At 32.9% G+C, this 18,346-nt stretch overlaps 1 protein-coding gene across 1 annotated transcript; it reads right to left on the bottom strand.

Annotated features, from left to right (window-relative positions):
• Positions 1-4,442: 4,442 nt before the first annotated feature.
• On the bottom strand, positions 4,443-14,864 carry LOC123566043 (beta-1,3-galactosyltransferase 5-like). Its single transcript, XM_045359865.2, has 2 exons — positions 14,015-14,864; positions 4,443-9,627 (listed from the first exon to the last, which is right to left on the bottom strand). The coding sequence occupies exon 2, from the start codon at positions 9,580-9,582 to the stop codon at positions 8,473-8,475; it is 1,110 nt and encodes a 369-aa protein (XP_045215800.1). The 5' UTR covers positions 9,583-9,627; positions 14,015-14,864; the 3' UTR covers positions 4,443-8,472.
• Positions 14,865-18,346: the final 3,482 nt, after the last annotated feature.

Below are 18,346 nucleotides of genomic sequence, written 5' to 3'. Positions count from 1 at the left end.
TGATTTCGCGTTATCATCTTCGTACCATCGAGTATCGCGTTTCAGATGAACACATTCAAAGGCGATGGCCCTAACGGAATGCCGTACATTTAACGTTTTAATGTCGCTTTTTACGGCTAAGTAATTGTGTATCCGAAAGCTGTTTTTTTCATAAAACACACCAACGGCATGTGTGCGACTCATTGTTGTGTCCTTATTTTTTAAAATTATGTAAAAAAAAAAGATTTATGTTAATATTGAAATGATTCAGATAAATCCATTTTGTACTAGTATTTGGATTAATCGCCCCAAAATGCTATCGAATATTATGTCTTATATTTTTTATATATTTTTGATATATACTTTGAATGTGAATAATGTTTGTTAAGCGAGAGACAGAAGAAATCCATAGTTTTGTTGGAGAGAAGATTGAAAAATACCATATAGCTCCATGTTCTATGTTACTGCTTCGCATTCATCAAAACAGAATATTTGTGCAGCACAAAAAAAGACAAGTCAACGCCGCGAAGAACAGTATTATTTATCAAATTAAAATGGGATCGGGTATCAGAAGAGCCGATAATTATTTACTATTGATTTAATATAATCTGTTTTCATTTCAACATAATTTATTTCCTTTTCAATCACAGTCGTAACTTAGTTTCTTGAAAGGAATATGAGCCGGAAACTTTAAATACGTCAAAAAATCTTTTATTTCTCTTTAGATAATTATCTTTCACTTGCACAATGACTGTGGGATAATACGCAATGCGCGTTCCTTACCTAGTGATCATACGACACCAGGCCGACTGTGTAGCACCGACCAATATACGACGCAATAAAATATAACAGATCACAGCAAATAGAAATTTCGCTTTCTAAATCCTGTCTTATTTACAGTACCTTACGTTTAAATTTTCAACGTATTCAGATTTTTTTTAAACATACCAATAAACTAAAGTTTAATTTCATTACTCCGATAACAAGAATAACTTCTTAACCTATACAATGCTGGACCCGGCTGATTCTGCCTTTGCGACCAGTGTAGATCACGATCAGCCTGCACTGAACAGCCTGCACATCAATGCAGTTTGATCAAGATCTACACTGTTCGCAATTCTGTCAGCGTTCCCTTGTAACAGTGAATAGTACCGTCCAAATTGAAATTGGGACAAGTTCATTATAGCAATTTAGCATAGTAAGGGTAAAACTGTATATTTCAACACTTTGAGAGACTTAAAATTGAGTTGACCTCCTTTTGAATATTGTTATGCTTTTCATGAAAAAATAAGTTCACGGAGTACATAGGGGCGGGAGAGTAGGGGTTGGGGGTAGGCAGAGAAGAAACAATCAGTTCCATTGAGTTACCTGAAACAATGCCTACAGAATGTTTGCTTTGCATTTCATGCATTCACATTTACAAACAGAAACTGACTTTTTTCGGTCAGCTATGTTTTGATGTATTTTGTGAATATGTGTTTCATTCTGCAAACTGTTCTTCTTGAATACAGAAATTAATTTTAATAATTCATAATACTCAATGAGTAAATAAATCATAAAAACGGCAACATTACTATTTTGCTACATGTATTAACTAAAGATATATTAACTCCAAGCGTTTGACGCCGTAAATTATTCCAGTGTGTTAAAGCAGCGTGTATTTTGTGAATCCCTTAAAATGTAATATTTACAGCTGTTTCATCAACATTTAGATTGTAGAAAACATAATTAAACGATATTGGTTCAACGCCAGTAAAACACAGCTTGACCCGTTATATTATACCACTCCCATGCATTTGCACAAAGTTAAAAGGGTCCTCTATTTCAGCCAATCAGATACAAAGGAAAAAGATAAGTTACACCTACAGACATGACGTAATATGTAAAATATACCCTCTTATACTTGTGCATTGTTTCAATAATAAAAGAACATTCAATTTGACAGACATTTTCCGAAATGAGCTTGTTTATTATCTAGGTTATGTTGCCAGTAAGTAAATTTATATAGAAAAAAGCGGCAATTATAAATATATGAATAAACATTAAATATGTAATATTTATCCAGAGAATTATTTATTATATCAAAATACCCGGAGTAATATTTTGTTGCTCATGTTGGTATTATTATATCCAGCTTTCCTTAAGGCAAAAAAAAAGAAAAAAAAGAAAAAAGAAACAGCTATACGTTTTAACACAAATGCTGCGGCCAGATCTTTTAAAGATATATACATGTGTGTCAGAAGTTTATTGCTTTTAAATTGTTTGGATCCTTGCTTATTTTTCTGAAGTCCGTCTGTTATAGAAGTGCTTATTGTGAACATACTTAAGAAGGAAGGGCCGTTATTTAATTTCCGCGAAAATGTTGATTTAACCGGTGTTTCGGTGTCGTTTTTCATTTCGTTCCTTGAATTATAAAAAAGAAACATAAATTAAATGGTAGTTATAACGAACTTTCAAGATGTAAAGTCTGATTCGTTGTAAAATATATAAAATGTTCACGTTATTTTTACACAGACCACCAGAATATATACTAACTAAAATTGTTTTTGAATTACTTTGCATAAGAGGGACGTTAATATATGCTCTAACGTGCGTTGCGTATGCTTTTATTACTATTATCATTATTATTATCATTATTCTCAGTCTCAATTCCTACAAGACCAACGCACAAACTCGCGATTTACTATGCAAGTTATATTCACTCACTAGAAGCTTGTCCCAGGTATTTCGTTCATATGAGATAATTCCTGAAACTACTCAAATATTTATCATTTTTCAAAATATATGTTATAATATGAGCTAAAGAAAATATACAGAATAAATGATAATAAAAGAACAAGAGCGGTAAGAGAGTGTCTGATCGGTAGCAAGATTAGTGAAATAAATTTAATACATAACATTACTGTATTATTTTCATTCAGTAATTTACTGATATACAACGGGTGATTTTAATATCAGGCATATAACGTTCACTGTTCCAAACAGAATGATTTTCGTTTTTACTGCCACAGGACCAAACTTGAATTCTGAAGAGTATGATTTTTTTTAAAAAGTGGAATTTCCCGATAAGTATTAAGTTCGAATTAGAGGGGTTTTCTGATTAGAATGGTTTCTACTCTAGAGCAAAAATTGATGCAGTTTGTTATCCATGACGTTTATATCCGTCTACTTGTGACTGAAATAATAAACAGAATAATTGTATAGATCTGTTTAAAGTGATGTCGATGTTTATGTTAATTTTACTTTTCAACATCAATTATGAATATTGAATTCATATTTCTACATTCGCAGAAGCTAGCTAAAAGAGAGTATTTTACATGTCCGATTATACTAATGTTCCGGTTAAATACCACTTACAGGGAATAAAATACCTGCTTTAAATGACGATATTCACAAAAATATGAGCGGAAAAAAACAAGACAAATAAAATATCTATTACATTGGCAGTGCTTATCACAAAAGATATTTTCTTATGAATTTCTATTCAAATAAACTACTCGTATATTTCACGCTTGTGGTAATTGCATGCATTTACAAAGTAAACATCTGACATAAATTGTGATTTCCAGTGTTAGAGAGCCTTTTGTTTGTTGACAATTTCTTTAAGAGCAATGATCAAAACTAAGAACACGGAAACAAATTCCGGAAGCCAGTTTCATTTGTCAAAATTAGCGTCCAAAAGATATGTTTGACAAAAATCACTTCAATTTGTTATTTGCTATTTAAACATGTGCGCGGATATTACCATTTGATTAGAATAATGCAATTAAAAGTTACAAAAAAAAAATCAAATCTGGTTAAACTTCTCGTGATTGAATGTACCGTTAGGGGAATTAGTCGCAATGAGGAGTTTGCTTAATATCAGGTAACACTGTACACTGAATTGATGGTCTCTGACCTACAGAATTTATTTCAGACGGAGATATTATAATGTCTACCTTTCTCTATCATTAAATAATGTAAAAGAGCTACGGAATCTTGCCATGCGTTTTATATGGCAAACAAGATAAATGTTGAAGAGAACAAAAAATTACATAAGAACCTTCTTCGCTTTCACAGACATGGCCTCTGCCATTATATATATATATAATATATTTGAAAAGAATATCTGTCATCTGACAACATAGTTTCTAGATTTGTAAATTACCCATTTTGGATGTTTTCAGATAAACAATTTAAATACTCCTCATAATTATTCTGATTTAGGTCATAAAACATATCAGTACGTTTATTATTTACAAGTATATCACCTCGGTCTATCTTAAAGGTCAACGATAAAGGAACATGACTACTTTCAGTGCAAGAATTGATCTCGTACAATGTGATTATATCAAACACATGTTTCGTCACAATATAATAATCTATGACACTACATCCGTTAGTGCTAATAAAAGTGAAGCCATCACCTCCCTCATACCTACCAAAGCGGTCATTCACAATATAGCATGAGAACACTTTACAACTTCAGCTTTTCATTTTTATTTCAACATTAGTCATGAGAATCATAATTGCAAGCACAACGACTTTTCCATTGAAATGTCAGGTGAGGAGTACTGTTGTAAGTATTTTAAGCTTTGAAATTTGTTCAAATAAATGCAAACAATATGAACATATTACTTACTTTAGAAATAAAATGTTTTGAAGCTACATTAAAGACGTATCCGGGAGTTGTTATATAGGCAAAATAAGGAAAATCGCAATTAGCGGAGATAATTTTCTTAAACTTTGCAGGATCATAGAACATCATATTAGAAACAATTTTTTTGGAATTATCTGCCTCTAAATGCGAGTTTTTTGCTCTTTTAGATCATTTTCAAGGGCAGATAACTCAATGTAATGGTTAGTTACACTTTAATTGATTTCCGATTTGTGTTTGTTTCTTTATTTCTATGAGACGAATCTTATTCCATATTCGCTTACGCAAGCAAATAAAAATGTATTCAAATTATCCCCCTATTTTCAAGACAAATGCAGAATGTTTACTCAATGAAATACAGCAACAATTCTGTTTTGTAGAATGGTAAAAAAATTTGCTTAATGACTGGAAATGTAATAACAAAAATAATGTGAAATGAAATAAGTTTGCTAGATTTGGCGTTATCTGCCCTTGCTCAAAAAGTATCATGGGGACCCCCAATTTTTTCATAAATTTGTTTCTAATATGATGCTCTATGATCTTGCAAAGTTTAAAAAAATTCTCTCCACTAATTCAAATTTCCCTTCTTTGTAAGTTAAAAGTGAATGCGCAAAAAGATCTGCATTGACAACTCCCGGATACGTCTTTAAACGAGAACAGTAATTTTATTTAATAATTTTCAAAGAAACTTCGATAAAAAGCAGGATATATGATATTCTTAACGTATCTGTTGCCATGGTAACTTTAAAAGTTAAGATAAGTATGGTACAATGTAAAATGTTGAGTATTCTGCTTATAATATTACCCTAATATTCCATGTTGATCATTAACAGAATGGCACTGAAGCCGTAGAAAAAAAGAAAACAAAAAACGTTTCCCTGCGTAGTTGTTTAAAAATGACAGACAATCCAATACCATGGAAACACGAGCCCCGCGACAGAAAGTTTTTAAACTTTTTTTAGAAAGCTAACGCGCATACTGATAAAATTAAATGCTGCGTAGATTTATACTGATAATAGTGAAATCGAAATACACTGAAAGGTTTATCCGTATTTTCCTTCCTATTTTAATATGAAAAACATGTTGAAGGTCATGTTCTTAAAACCTAAATAAAACTCAATGGGATATAAATAAACGAACTTGAGATTTTAGCAGCTAAAACATTAACTTACACGAAATACAATTGCTTCTGGTAACAAGGTAACCGGCCTCCTTAATCAGTCATTTTACAAAATTCAAAACGATACAGGACTTAATTGTTCTCATTTTATTTTATTATTATTAGGGTTTTTTTTGTTGTTGTTTTTTTTTTTTTTTTGAATGCTCAAGTAAAAATAAAACAGATATGATATCAAAATAACAGAACATTGACAAAGACAAATACAAAGAAGCAACAAAAAATATGACTTTCTTTATTTCGATAAGCCAAGAAAACTAATTGTTAGAAGCTATTATGGAAAGTTGTATAATACTTTATTTTAATCATATAAATAGGAATATTTAATAATACTACATCTTTAAGACCTGACGACTCGAAAACTAAATGTGATACTAACTTAAGTAGATATGCTGCCAGACAACAATTCAAGTATGTTAAAAGAGAATCATAGATCCACAGATACAAAAAAATGACAATAAAAGGACATTAAATAATTAATCTTGGAAACCCCAATAAACTCAGTGATTCTGTTTCGAGGCGATCGACGTTAAAAAACTCAAAATTTAGTTAAAGACTACAATCTCGAGATAATACAATTAAAAAAATAGAAAATAATCTGGGGCCGTATTCACGAAGCAACTAAGATAAAAACAAATTCTTAAATATTATGTTTTTTCTTAAATCTAAGAATTTTCTGAGTTTTAACAATTTCCAGCTTAGTTGTAAGAAACATTCTTAAATCCTTTTCACAAAACCTTTTAAACGTAAGTTTGCTAAGAAATTTCTAAGAAACATGCACTTTTCACTAAGATTTAAGATATCTAAGCGGCTATCTTAACTTTTAAAATATTCTTAAATAATAATAAATGATAACTTTTGCCCCATTGTTAAAACAATTACTGACTTTTGGAAAAAAAGATATTGTGCTCAAACTTATTTTACAATATAGATGAATCAATTTTATTAATGACTATGATTTTTTTCCGTTGGTTGCCCAATCGGGCACATCTGATTTAAGATGTACTAAAAAGGAGAACACTACGTTTAATACATTTATTTTGCATTTACAAATTTCATAGAAAATAATACCCAAACGTTCGAAATAAAACTAACAGCATATGTATGCCTGTCTGTACAAAATATAGTTTGTGTATGGAAATGATTTGTTTTTGTCAGCTTAAACAATTATTGTAGAATCTTCGGTTTGGTGTGTGATTTAAAGAAAACTTAAATAATAATAGCAGAATACATTGTGAAATCCTTATGTATGTCCTGACGACCACCTTATTTGCTAAAAATATGCTTATTTGTTAATGTATTTGCGCTTGGGATGGGCGTTGTGATGAAATTGAAAACAAAATCTCTTAGGAAATCATTTTGCACTGAAAATATTATTCGGTACATAGCAATATAGCTTGTAAGGTCTGTAACAAGTGCCATATAGAGGCGAAGTAAGCGTCAGACCTTTGTCTACCAGAGAATCAGACAATCAGCAAAGATGCATTGAAGTCCTTTCCAGAGATAAAGATACCATCAACAAGGACAAATGAAATTCCATGTACTTTCACTGACCAACTTAACATTTTCACTGACGTTTTACCCACACATATATCTATATGCATATTAGTCAGCGGAGATTATTACACTCTTTCTTGCATATACTTTAAACTAAATATAAATTTCTTTGTTAAAATGGTATACAAAAATTGGTTTCTGTCTAATAATGTTTCATGCAAAACTACATGTACAATGAGCAAATTTTGCAAAATATTCCTTGAAACTTTTCTAATCAATTTTCAGAATATCTGATTTTACAAAGGTGATGATGTGCATTATTATTTTAAGTGAATCAGGCACCAACTTTGACCCTGAAATGTGACCCTGACCCTTTGAACACAATCTTGTTGTACAATAATTTCTGCTAAAAGGTGCTTCATGCATGTCACATTTACAATAAAGCTAATATCTGACTGCCTTGATCTCTGATCTGTAAGTGTGACCTCAAGGATATTTTTTCAGTTAATAAATAATCAATTCTCAGTGAATATTTAAGACTGATCAACATAGCATCAAACAGTTATTTACATGAGCACATTACATTTTAATCACTGTAAAGAAAAATATATTTTAATGTTAAAGAATAGACTGCGGCATTGGTGGTTATTATTTTTGGTGAACAATCCACTTATTGGGAACTCCAAACAAGCTTTTTATAGACTGAACGATTCTGGATTCTTGTTTCCCCTTTAGATATCATTTGGTTGCACGATCACACAAACAATCGTTAATGAAACGAGTTAAAAGACCGTCTCAGGAAAGTTTACAACAGAGATTGCACAGAAAATCCAACCAGCGAATAACTATAATGCCTTTTCTAGTCCTTTTGCTAGCATTTTGGTAAACCATTATCCTCTATAATTCATTTTCCAAAACGGAGCATAACTATTCATGATTTGTAAAGAAATGTTTCAGAAGAGTTTTCAAAACCCATGCAAAACCCATGCAAAATTCTTAAAACGAGTTATTGTAAATGAACTGACTTAGAACTTAAATCACAATTCACAAAAAATATACCTGTCAATAATTTTCTAAAACTAAATTCCAACGTTACAGATATTCAAATGTTCTTTTTAATGTATTTGAAAGTGTTTGGAATTGAATTTCAGTATAATTTTGATCATGCTTACATAAAAAATGCTTAATTGAAGAGGTGATCTGACATGAATTTTTGTCTAAAGAGAAACCACAATTCTTCCATTTCTTCATCGGACGACACGCCTGCTACGTAAACACTGCAATTATGTTTCTTCTTCATAAGACATGTCCTTGCCGCAGAACCATTAAGTATCATATCAGAACCCCATTTTAATTGTAAAAATGATACTCCTTCTATTTTGTTCATTACTAAACCATACATGAACACGTCTTCTATGAAAAAATATGGCGTATCCAACGCAACACTATACAAAGACGATATGATATCAAACGTCATTAAAACAAGTTTACCTTCACAGTAACTAGGGTATTTTGTTTCTCCTGCAAATAAGCTGTCAGGTAAATACCATTTGGACTTAGAGTTTCGAAAGATTTTACCTCTGCTGTAACGGCAGAAAACTTGTCTTGATTTGTGAACTAAAGTTAAAACTGTATTGTTGAGAAATCTAAACATATCAATAACAATATCATCATCAACTTTCATCACTGTTTGAACATTATTACATCTGTTTATAATCCATTTTAATCCAGTCATAGTATTAAATGATAAATTGTAGTAATTATCAATGAAATTGCCTTGCAAAATATCACCATAAATATGATGTTCAGTTGAAATAGCTCTTTGCAAATGATCGTTATCGACTGTCCCGAAAAGAAAAATTCTTTTAACAGGCCCAAACACTGAAAAGTAAAATTGGTTTGTCCATGTTCGCCGTATCGTTTCACGACGTTCAAAGTGATAGGGTGAAGAATGGATTAATGCTATCAGCTGCAAGTTTGTGCAATCTGTCTTTGGTTCCAAACTAAAAGAAGTGAAATTAAGAAATGGAAACTTTGCAATAGAAAACACTTTATTCTGCATTTCTTTCGTTTTAATTGGCACAAACAAAGGCATCTTTAGTTCCAGCTTAATATCTTTCATAACATCTTGCATGGTTGATCTCTTATCCACGATTCGAGTGTTTCCATTCCTTAGCGACGGTAACATTATAGGTACAAACACAACAAAAGTTAAGATAAGGAATAGTTTTAAGACACACTTTGATGAAGTTTTTGTTGTCCTAACGCTCATTTTGGTTACTTTTTTCCACATTTGAGCACAAATGGGTAATGTCTGGTTCAATTTTTCTAAACGTCTCTGAAAAAGAAAATGCTTTTCTCATTTAATAGCTCACCGATCGCAATTTTTAACATTCAACAACACAAGGCATTTTTAATATGTAATAGTACCTGCGTACGATCTAGTCCGGTCTACGGGAGGATAGCCTAACCGATGTAATCCTGTCTATTGATCAACTTTATCAGCTATTAGCAAGTGGTTCTGGACTAAACTTAATGTCCACCAAGTACAAGATTGGTGGCAGCGGTAGTTTAGAGCCCATTTTTATCAAAAAGTAAATGGTTGCCAAGTTGCCAGTCAAAAAACGTTTGTGATTAGTGTTTGATAAGGGACCAGGTGAGACCTTCTTGTGTTCAGAAGATTACGTTATTGGTCTAAGACACTCATTCAAGTGTAATTTGTCGAATAATTGAAATAATTATTCGAATGTCGTGGGTAGCTGTCTGCGAATGCGCCATCGGAATTCCGTATAGCCGGCAATGTAGTTTCCTTCGGTGGTCTTTCTCAACTCCTTAAAAGTTTGTTTTTTTATTTTATCATTATTGTAGAATTGAAATTACAGAACATTTTGTCATTGATGTTTATTGAAGATGTAACAATAATGGTGTCCAGAAGGTAGGTTAGTTACATCTTGTGTTAGTGAACAAGTGGTTCCAATTATTCTTGCGACCCTTGAGCAATTGATGACGCAACTGGGCATTCATGAAAAAATTTGCCAGGTCACTTTTATCCGTTCGGGAAGCGACTTTGAATCTAACATTGGAAACTGTGTCCGTGTAGTGTCGTGAAACATTTACGGAGTCTGAGTTTGATAAAATTTATCTTACCCGGAATAAATTATGGATACATCATGACAGTGATAACGAGGTTGAATCTTAGAATGAATCCAGTACGTTGTCACGTAAAAAGGCCAAAGGTGCTCGTACTAGGTCAAGGTTCTTACTAACCACGGTGCCTCCAGAGCATGTATGCCTGCAGTAGCCTCTAGGAAAATTAAGCCATTGTTCAAAACTCCGGCTGAATTTCTACCTATAATACTGGCGGGCAGGAGTAAGGTATCGATACAAAGAACGAAGTTAAGGTTCGATCTTGGTTAAATTAGCATCCCTTATGGGGGTGATTGTAGGGCAAATGCTTGTAGGCAATCACCCGGTATGGGGGTAGGAGCCGACTATAGTATGTTGACAAGAAAAACGATAAGTTCCTTGCCTGAACATCTGACCTTCGCTGGTAACGGCAGCTGGGAAGCTTTTGAACAGAAGTTTACCAGATATGATGAGGCATGCTGATGGCCTGATGTTGAAAAAGAAGATGGCTTCTGTGGGTCACTACTGACAAGGCCATGGACCTTTATGTAACAATACATGGTAGTGGTGAGGTGAACTAGTATAAGAGTTTACGTAGTAAGCTGGAAGCAAACAAGAGTTGCCGGCAGCAGCTCAAACACAGTTTCAATGGGGTTGCCAGAGGGAAGGCGAGTCGTTGGATGATTATGCAGACAAGCAACAATTGCGGAAAAAGTGTTTATGGGTCTGCCTGATTCGTTTGTGACTAATAAAATCATAAGTTATTTCCGACAGGTCCTGTTGGATAAAGATGCTTGCCACCTTGTGTTAAGACATGGTCCTACATGTATCAAACAGGCTAAGCAGGTGGTCCCTAAATACAGGGACACACTGCTATGCATGGGAAACCAAAGCACAATGGCGGCGGTCATCTGAGTCATTTTACAATATTTTATACCATAAAAACATATTGAAAGGTAAATACATTATCTATTAAATCATACTTGAAAGGTTAAATACAGTGTTCTTTCTGGTATTTTGCTTGCTTTGAGTTCATGTTATCAACTTCTGTCAATATAAAGTAAGGTCGGAAAAAACCGGAAATACAGAAGATAAAAGAATCGGCAGGTATGCTTTGGCTGTAAATCTATGGATTTCGCTGTTTGTTTAATATTGCCTCGATATTGCCTCGAAAAATGACATATCAACCTGTTGAGGAAGATAAAATGAAACGGACATAGTAATATTGTTAGACAAGTATTGATTATTAATGATTCAAATATTGTATCATTTACCCCTACCCCTTGTAGTACTTTAGCAACAATAACATAAAAATAACTTCTGAATCACTTATATTTTGATTGAGGTGATAGCTGTGAATTATCAAAATATCTTAGCAGCTTGTTTCATCAAATTGGACCAGGAAAAGATTTTTACCTCTACCTGCAATTTATAAATTTCGCAATTTAAACATTGAATGATGATACACCAGTTTAGGTGTCAGTACAATATTGTAAGAAGAAAAAAATCTCTTATGGATCAAAGTCTGAGGTCTTAGATTCTGTATTCTATACCAGAAAACATACTTGTTTTAGAATTTCACAGTGAGGAAACACCAGTTTTTATTGATAAAAGATAGTTCAAGTTTTGAATGTTATGCTTTTCAAATTTATCCCCAAGTAACTTGCAAGTATTTACTTTAAAGGGCCAATATTTGCTATTTTTGGCTAGTTAACACGATGGAGACCACATTTTACAATCAGCTCTAATCAAGCTGCACACAACTTAAATTGGCATAATATCTCGGTTCCTTTCAAAAACTGACCAGATCCCATCATTGATTCCAGAGTTAAGACCCATTCATTTATGATTTGATGTAATACAAACTTGCAAAATATTTTTACCAACAATAAATTGTCTCAGATTCGTGTGTTTCCTCACACACTGGCCTCAGCTGTAGGCCAATTTTCAATTGGTGTCCTCATTTGTTTGTTTGTTCATGTACGTGTAAAACATTCCAGTGCTAGTTTCCCTTTTTACTGTTAGAACATTAGACTTCGTATATATATGTACAGCATTTGCTTTGCTAACAGGAGCATTGGGGTCTAGTCCCTCTTCTGCCAATTTGAGGTGTTTCATTTTGTAAATACACCAGACACCTTATGATCTTCAGTTCACACAGCTTAAACGGGTACAAGTAATGAAAATCTCTCTCTCTGTCTCTCTAAGATATATTTAAAGAGAGTCAATAAGAAAATAGTATATAAATTATTCCTGGCTTTGTAATGATAGTGTTTCATTTGCTTGTGTTTTTTCACAGACTGTCCTCAAATTCAGCTTGTCTTTGGATTATTAAATATTTAATTATAATTTGTTTACAAGAAACTATATTTTTTTTAAATTCTTTAAGGGTGTGAAGGTCAAATCAGGCAAGGAATTGAAAACAAGATAGAACATAGAAAAAAATGTGTTAGTGAATCTTCACTTCAGGAGAAAAGGCAGAAACAAAATTTGAATGTGAAAATTTTATAAAAGAGACGTTCATGAACAACGGTGAAGATATATTAAGAAGAAGACTAGCAGCTCTTCATCTCTAACGAAGAAGCTGAAATTTTCTATAATAAAGGAAGAATTGAATCAGCAAATTAAAGGAACAACAAAATGGATATTTTTTAACTATTGCTACATTTCCAAAGAAGGCTTTTAAACATAGTTACTGACTGATTATTAGTTATGGAAACACATAAGAATAAGCTGTGTTTATTTATCTTATTCAGAATTGAAAAGGCTCTGTAACGGGATACCGGAATTAAACTGTCTTATTAATAAAGTTTGATTCTCGACTCAGGCATGTTTTTATGCTCAGGGTGAGCTATTGTGATTACTAACCGTCCGTCTTCTGTCCGTCCATACATCGTCTGTCCAGCTTCCAGCCACACTTTCTTTCTTTCCTTTCAACATCTCCTTAACCACCAGGCCAATTTTAATGAAACTTCACAAGGATGTTTCTTTGTTTGTCGTCTTTTCATCATTTTCAAAGAATCTGATTCCATATGGAACTCTGGCTGCCGTGGCAACCAAACGAAATAAAACTTTTAAAAAATCTTCTGGTACAAAAGCACAGGTTCGAGGTCTTATATTTTGTATGTAGCATCATCGGAAGGTCTTCTGACAAGATTGTTAAAATTATCCCACTATTATCAATAACGAAGGAAGAGCACTCGTTTGCATTAAAATACCTTTAACTTGGATAATTTTCTGTTCCTGTAAGTTCGCTAGTATGTGAAGCAATTGTTTACCAATAAAAAAGTGAGAAAAATCGAGGGGAAATGTAATTATATTCTTTTTTAAATTGATTTGTCAGACATCGCAAAATAATGTTAGAATCAACGACTTGACTGATCGCAAGATGATGTCATTCTGTCAATTGAGAATATGTTACAATCGTAAATTTATTACATTGTAATTGACAATTATAATTTCTCAAACAATTATTACTTTCAGTTTCAAACCCTTGTTTTTTTTCACTGCATAATCTTCTGCCCCGAGGATAAAACTATTCTGATATTTCATAAGGCAAATAAACGTGTCAAAATATTACAGAAACAAAATTTTCTTACCCTAATAATTTATAAAAGTTAAAACATCCTGTTAATCCAATGACCCTAACTGGCGAAATAAATTCATAAGACTCCTAATATTTCGAATACACAGTTCTTCATCACATCCCGATGTAACCGCTTCTACCTGTCAATCAAAATTCTTAAACTTCGGTGTACCGCTTTGATCTTTAACATGAATGGGCTGCTTATGTTATGCACTATTCTTTTGATATCGAGATCTGCAGGTCACTCGTGGTGTGATTAAAAAGAAATAGTTGACTCGGTAGTTTTTACAAGCAGAAATAGATATATGCTGAACAGCAAAAGAAATTATCCAGGGGCCACTATCTCGAAGGTACCTTCAGTCCTAAAATGTTCGTAAAGGGTTCGTAAGGTATTCGTAGCAGATATTTTCTCTATCTCGAAAGCCTCGTTATTTACGACACTTCGTAAATGTCCTCGTAAGTTGTGGCTGAAAAATCCACCCCTTAGCGTTCTCGTAACGTATAAAAACTTACATTTTTCGACCTATCTGAAGATGAATCTGTTTGTTTCTTATTGTACCACGCTGAAACTAGCGGAAATAGATTTATTGAAGTTGTCTTTTCATCCGGTCGTGTCAACGAACATGAATTTATTTCGTACAAATGGATAAATTTAATGTTTTAATCTGTTTTTATAGATGAAAACGCACAGGTTTTGTGCCCCCACAACAGAGTGGAGGGGGCATATAGATTTGGTATTGTGCGTCCTATCGTCCGTCTGTCCGTGCCCGCGAAATGATGGTTAAGTGACTTCATAACGGTACTTTCTCTTTGATGTAATTCATTCCGTTCTGTTTATGTGATCTTTTTCTTTTTATGTGACTGATAGAACAATAGAGAGAACAATGGGGGTGTCACATAAATACCGTTTCGTGAGAACGTCCGTCCGTCCGTGGGTCTGTCCGTCGAATTTTGTGACGCGCCTAGCTCAAAAAGTATTTGATATGAATAGATGAAATCTGGCATGAGTCTTTATCATGATACGAACTTGCGCAGCTCTTATTTTTCGTCTGGTTCTGCCCCATATTTTCAGAGGTATGACCTCTGAAATAGTCAAAAATGCATATTTTCACCTTGTGACGCTCCTCGCTCAAAAAGTGTTTCATACAAATTGTTGAAACCTTGCATGAGTCTTTATCATGATATGAAATTGCGCACCTCCGTTTGTCTATGCCCCCTATTTCCAGAGTTATGATCCCTGAGAGAGTCGAAAATACACACTCTCACCTTGTGACGCGCCTAGTTCAAAAAGTATTTCATATAAATGACGAAAACTTGGCTTTTACCACAGTAACTGCTGTATATATTCACCGGTTGTTTATATCCATCAAATGGTGCTGGAAAATACGCAAACATTATAAAGCTTTAGAGCAGTACGAAATACGTTGCGTTTAAAATACATGTAGTTGAAATTTCCTATCATAGAATAACTGGAATCTTAGACATTTAGCCCGTGAACTGTAATAACTGGTGAGACTGAATTATGTTTCCGTCACTGTTTTCTGAACTGACCAATAATGAAAGGAATTGCATTGTGCAAGACTATATATGTATAGTTACAAAGAACCACTTCTGTTCGATTGTTGACAGTAAATATTTCACAATAACAGTCGCCTCCTGAGGAAGTAACAAGATTAAAAACAGGCTGAAACGTCTACTAGTATATAGATTAAAGATATATAGAGGATATTACATGAGTGTCTTTTCATATTGAATTTATTAAACGAGTTGAATAAAATGATAAAATGCGAGGCTTTATCAACTGTATTCAACGAGTCAAATAAACTTAATGTAGAAAGTCACAAATGAAATATTCCTTTTATCAAATATTAGCTTTTCCTGTCGAAACATTAAAATTTGTACTTTCTTTAACTATTATAAACAATTTGACCAACGTCTCCTATACTATAAACGACTGGTGTATTATCATTTTTATATAATGGCTTTATTATACTCCCGCGACGTCAAACATGTGATACATTTATTTTTAAAATTGAACGCTACACGCTAGCATAATACATAGAATACTCAAGATCTCAAAGTAGGTTCGAATACCTGGCGAGGCGTTCTTGTTCTGCGTGATTATTGGCTAAAGACAATTCGACCTCCACCTCTGACTTATGAGGGGGAGTTGCCAGGCATTTGTGGAGAACAGCTTAAGACTTGTAAGGAACCCAGGGATACATGTACTAATTTAATGCAGTTAACTGACTAATTTTATCACAGAAAAAAGGCGTGAAACTCTACTTCTCATCAAAAGTTTGACATTGTTTATTGCAAACTCCGACAGTGTCCTTTGCCTTATTGGTGCAGTAGATTGTTTTGACAACACTCCTGTGCAGATGTTGTGTATTTTAAGGCAAAGTCGATACAGTTGAAAAGATGTTTAGTAGAAAGTTTCTTTGAATACAATGATGTATGAAATTGGTTCTTTAAATACCCTAGTCTAAAATAATATCGTACATTCCTTACAAAACTTGGTATATGTGACCAAATGTTTAGATTTTAAGTTGAGCGTAACTCTAACATTTTAAAAGTCATCGCTGAATAAATATTAGACAATTGTTTTTATTTAATTACGGAATAAAGTCTGATGTAATGTAAATAGTTTTTAGTAGGCATTATACCGTTAGCAAGGGATAAAGTTCACTTAATTAATGTGGATATATTTCCTATGATGTTTAGCAACAGACAGCGTGTGGGCTATCAGATACACGTGCAGATGGTCGAAAATGACGTCACTTAATGGATTATCCACGACTTACGATAGCGTGGCTAACTAACAATACCTTAAGTTACGAACCCTTTACGAGGGCGTTAAGAGGTGTTTGGAGCTGAATAACGATACCTTAGTCTTATTGTAAATCATACCTTAACTTACGATACGAATAAGTTTTCGAGATAGTGGCCCCAGATGTATTACTGGTATATTTTGAAATAAAAATTTTTTTTCAAATTTGAATTGTTTCTTTATATCAAAATTACACTTGAAGATCTTGACGTGATACATTCTTAAAAATCAATCAGTCGTGAAGTCAGCAGTCCCACAATAGCCGTTTTAAAGGCTATATCTTCTGAGCGTCAGTTGCATTATAATATCCCAATTTTGCACTCGCGCTAAATTTGATTCAGTCGTGCGGTGCAACCAACAATATTTTTAAACTTTATGCTGTTTTTCGAGTTAGCCAATTATCAATTTTTCCAAAGACAATACCATTTCACAAAGAAAATTATTAATTACAGGCGCACGTAAATTTCGTGCAAAACGGCTATTGTGGGACTACTGACTTCACGGTTGATTGATTTTTTTTAAAAATCTTACAGGTGAATTTCTATAAATGTAATGTGATATGAAAAACACAAGTGACTTATAAATCAAAGTTTTTAAATAAAAATACCCCAGTAATAAAACTGGATAGTTTCTTTTGCTGTTCAGTATATATATATATATATATATATATATATATATATATATTTATTTATTTAAAAACTTTGATTTATAAGTCACTTGTGTTTTTCATATCACATTACATTTAAAGAAATTCACCTGTATATATATACTGAACAGCAAAAGAAACTATATATATATATAATGACTTCACATGCCGTTGTTACAGTATTTAATTACAGGCTCATCAGTGTACATACAAATGTAACTATGGTAATAACACGACGTTAATATAAGGGACGTTATTCTGACGTTATTTGTCTTAAAGGGGCGTAATTAGTATTGTTATTTGATTATTTAGAATTTAACTGTCACTGTTAATCAGTTAAGGTTTGGTTTGAAACATTTAAAAAAAATGTCTTTAGCTAACCTAGCCGAAGTACTATCTAATTTTAATTTGAGAAATGGGAGCATGTGAAAATTTGGCTCTTTATAACTGCAAATATCTATTTGCTTACAAAGTGGAATTTGTCTAGCTGAAGTGTCTCTAATTTGTTTTGCGTGAAAAGTTCTTCTTGTTCTTAATTTATCGCCATTCTGGCCAATATAATATTCCCCACATCCGTTGCAGGTGATGACATACAATACATATTTATATCACATGACATATTTTCATTTACATAAATGTTTTGCCGTTAAAATTGCTTTCTTTTATATGTTTGCATAAACTACAGTTTGTTATTTTGCATTTTGTAACTGTAAAAACTCCGCGTTTATCAGACTTTATTATAAATCTAGCTTTTGTAAATAGTTTTTAAGGTTTGGTGGTTGCCGTTTCCTTTGGATAAATTTTGATTTTTTTTTTCATTTTAGTGCGTGCCATTATTATAGGTACATTATTTTTGATAATTGTATATA

The sequence above is a fragment of the Mercenaria mercenaria genome, unplaced genomic scaffold, assembly GCF_021730395.1.
Source record: "Mercenaria mercenaria strain notata unplaced genomic scaffold, MADL_Memer_1 contig_3494, whole genome shotgun sequence".
NCBI classification, from domain to species: Eukaryota; Metazoa; Mollusca; class Bivalvia; order Venerida; family Veneridae; genus Mercenaria; species Mercenaria mercenaria.
The sequence above is the reverse complement of the archived record's forward strand: the minus strand, read 5'-3'. Positions and strand labels throughout refer to the sequence as shown.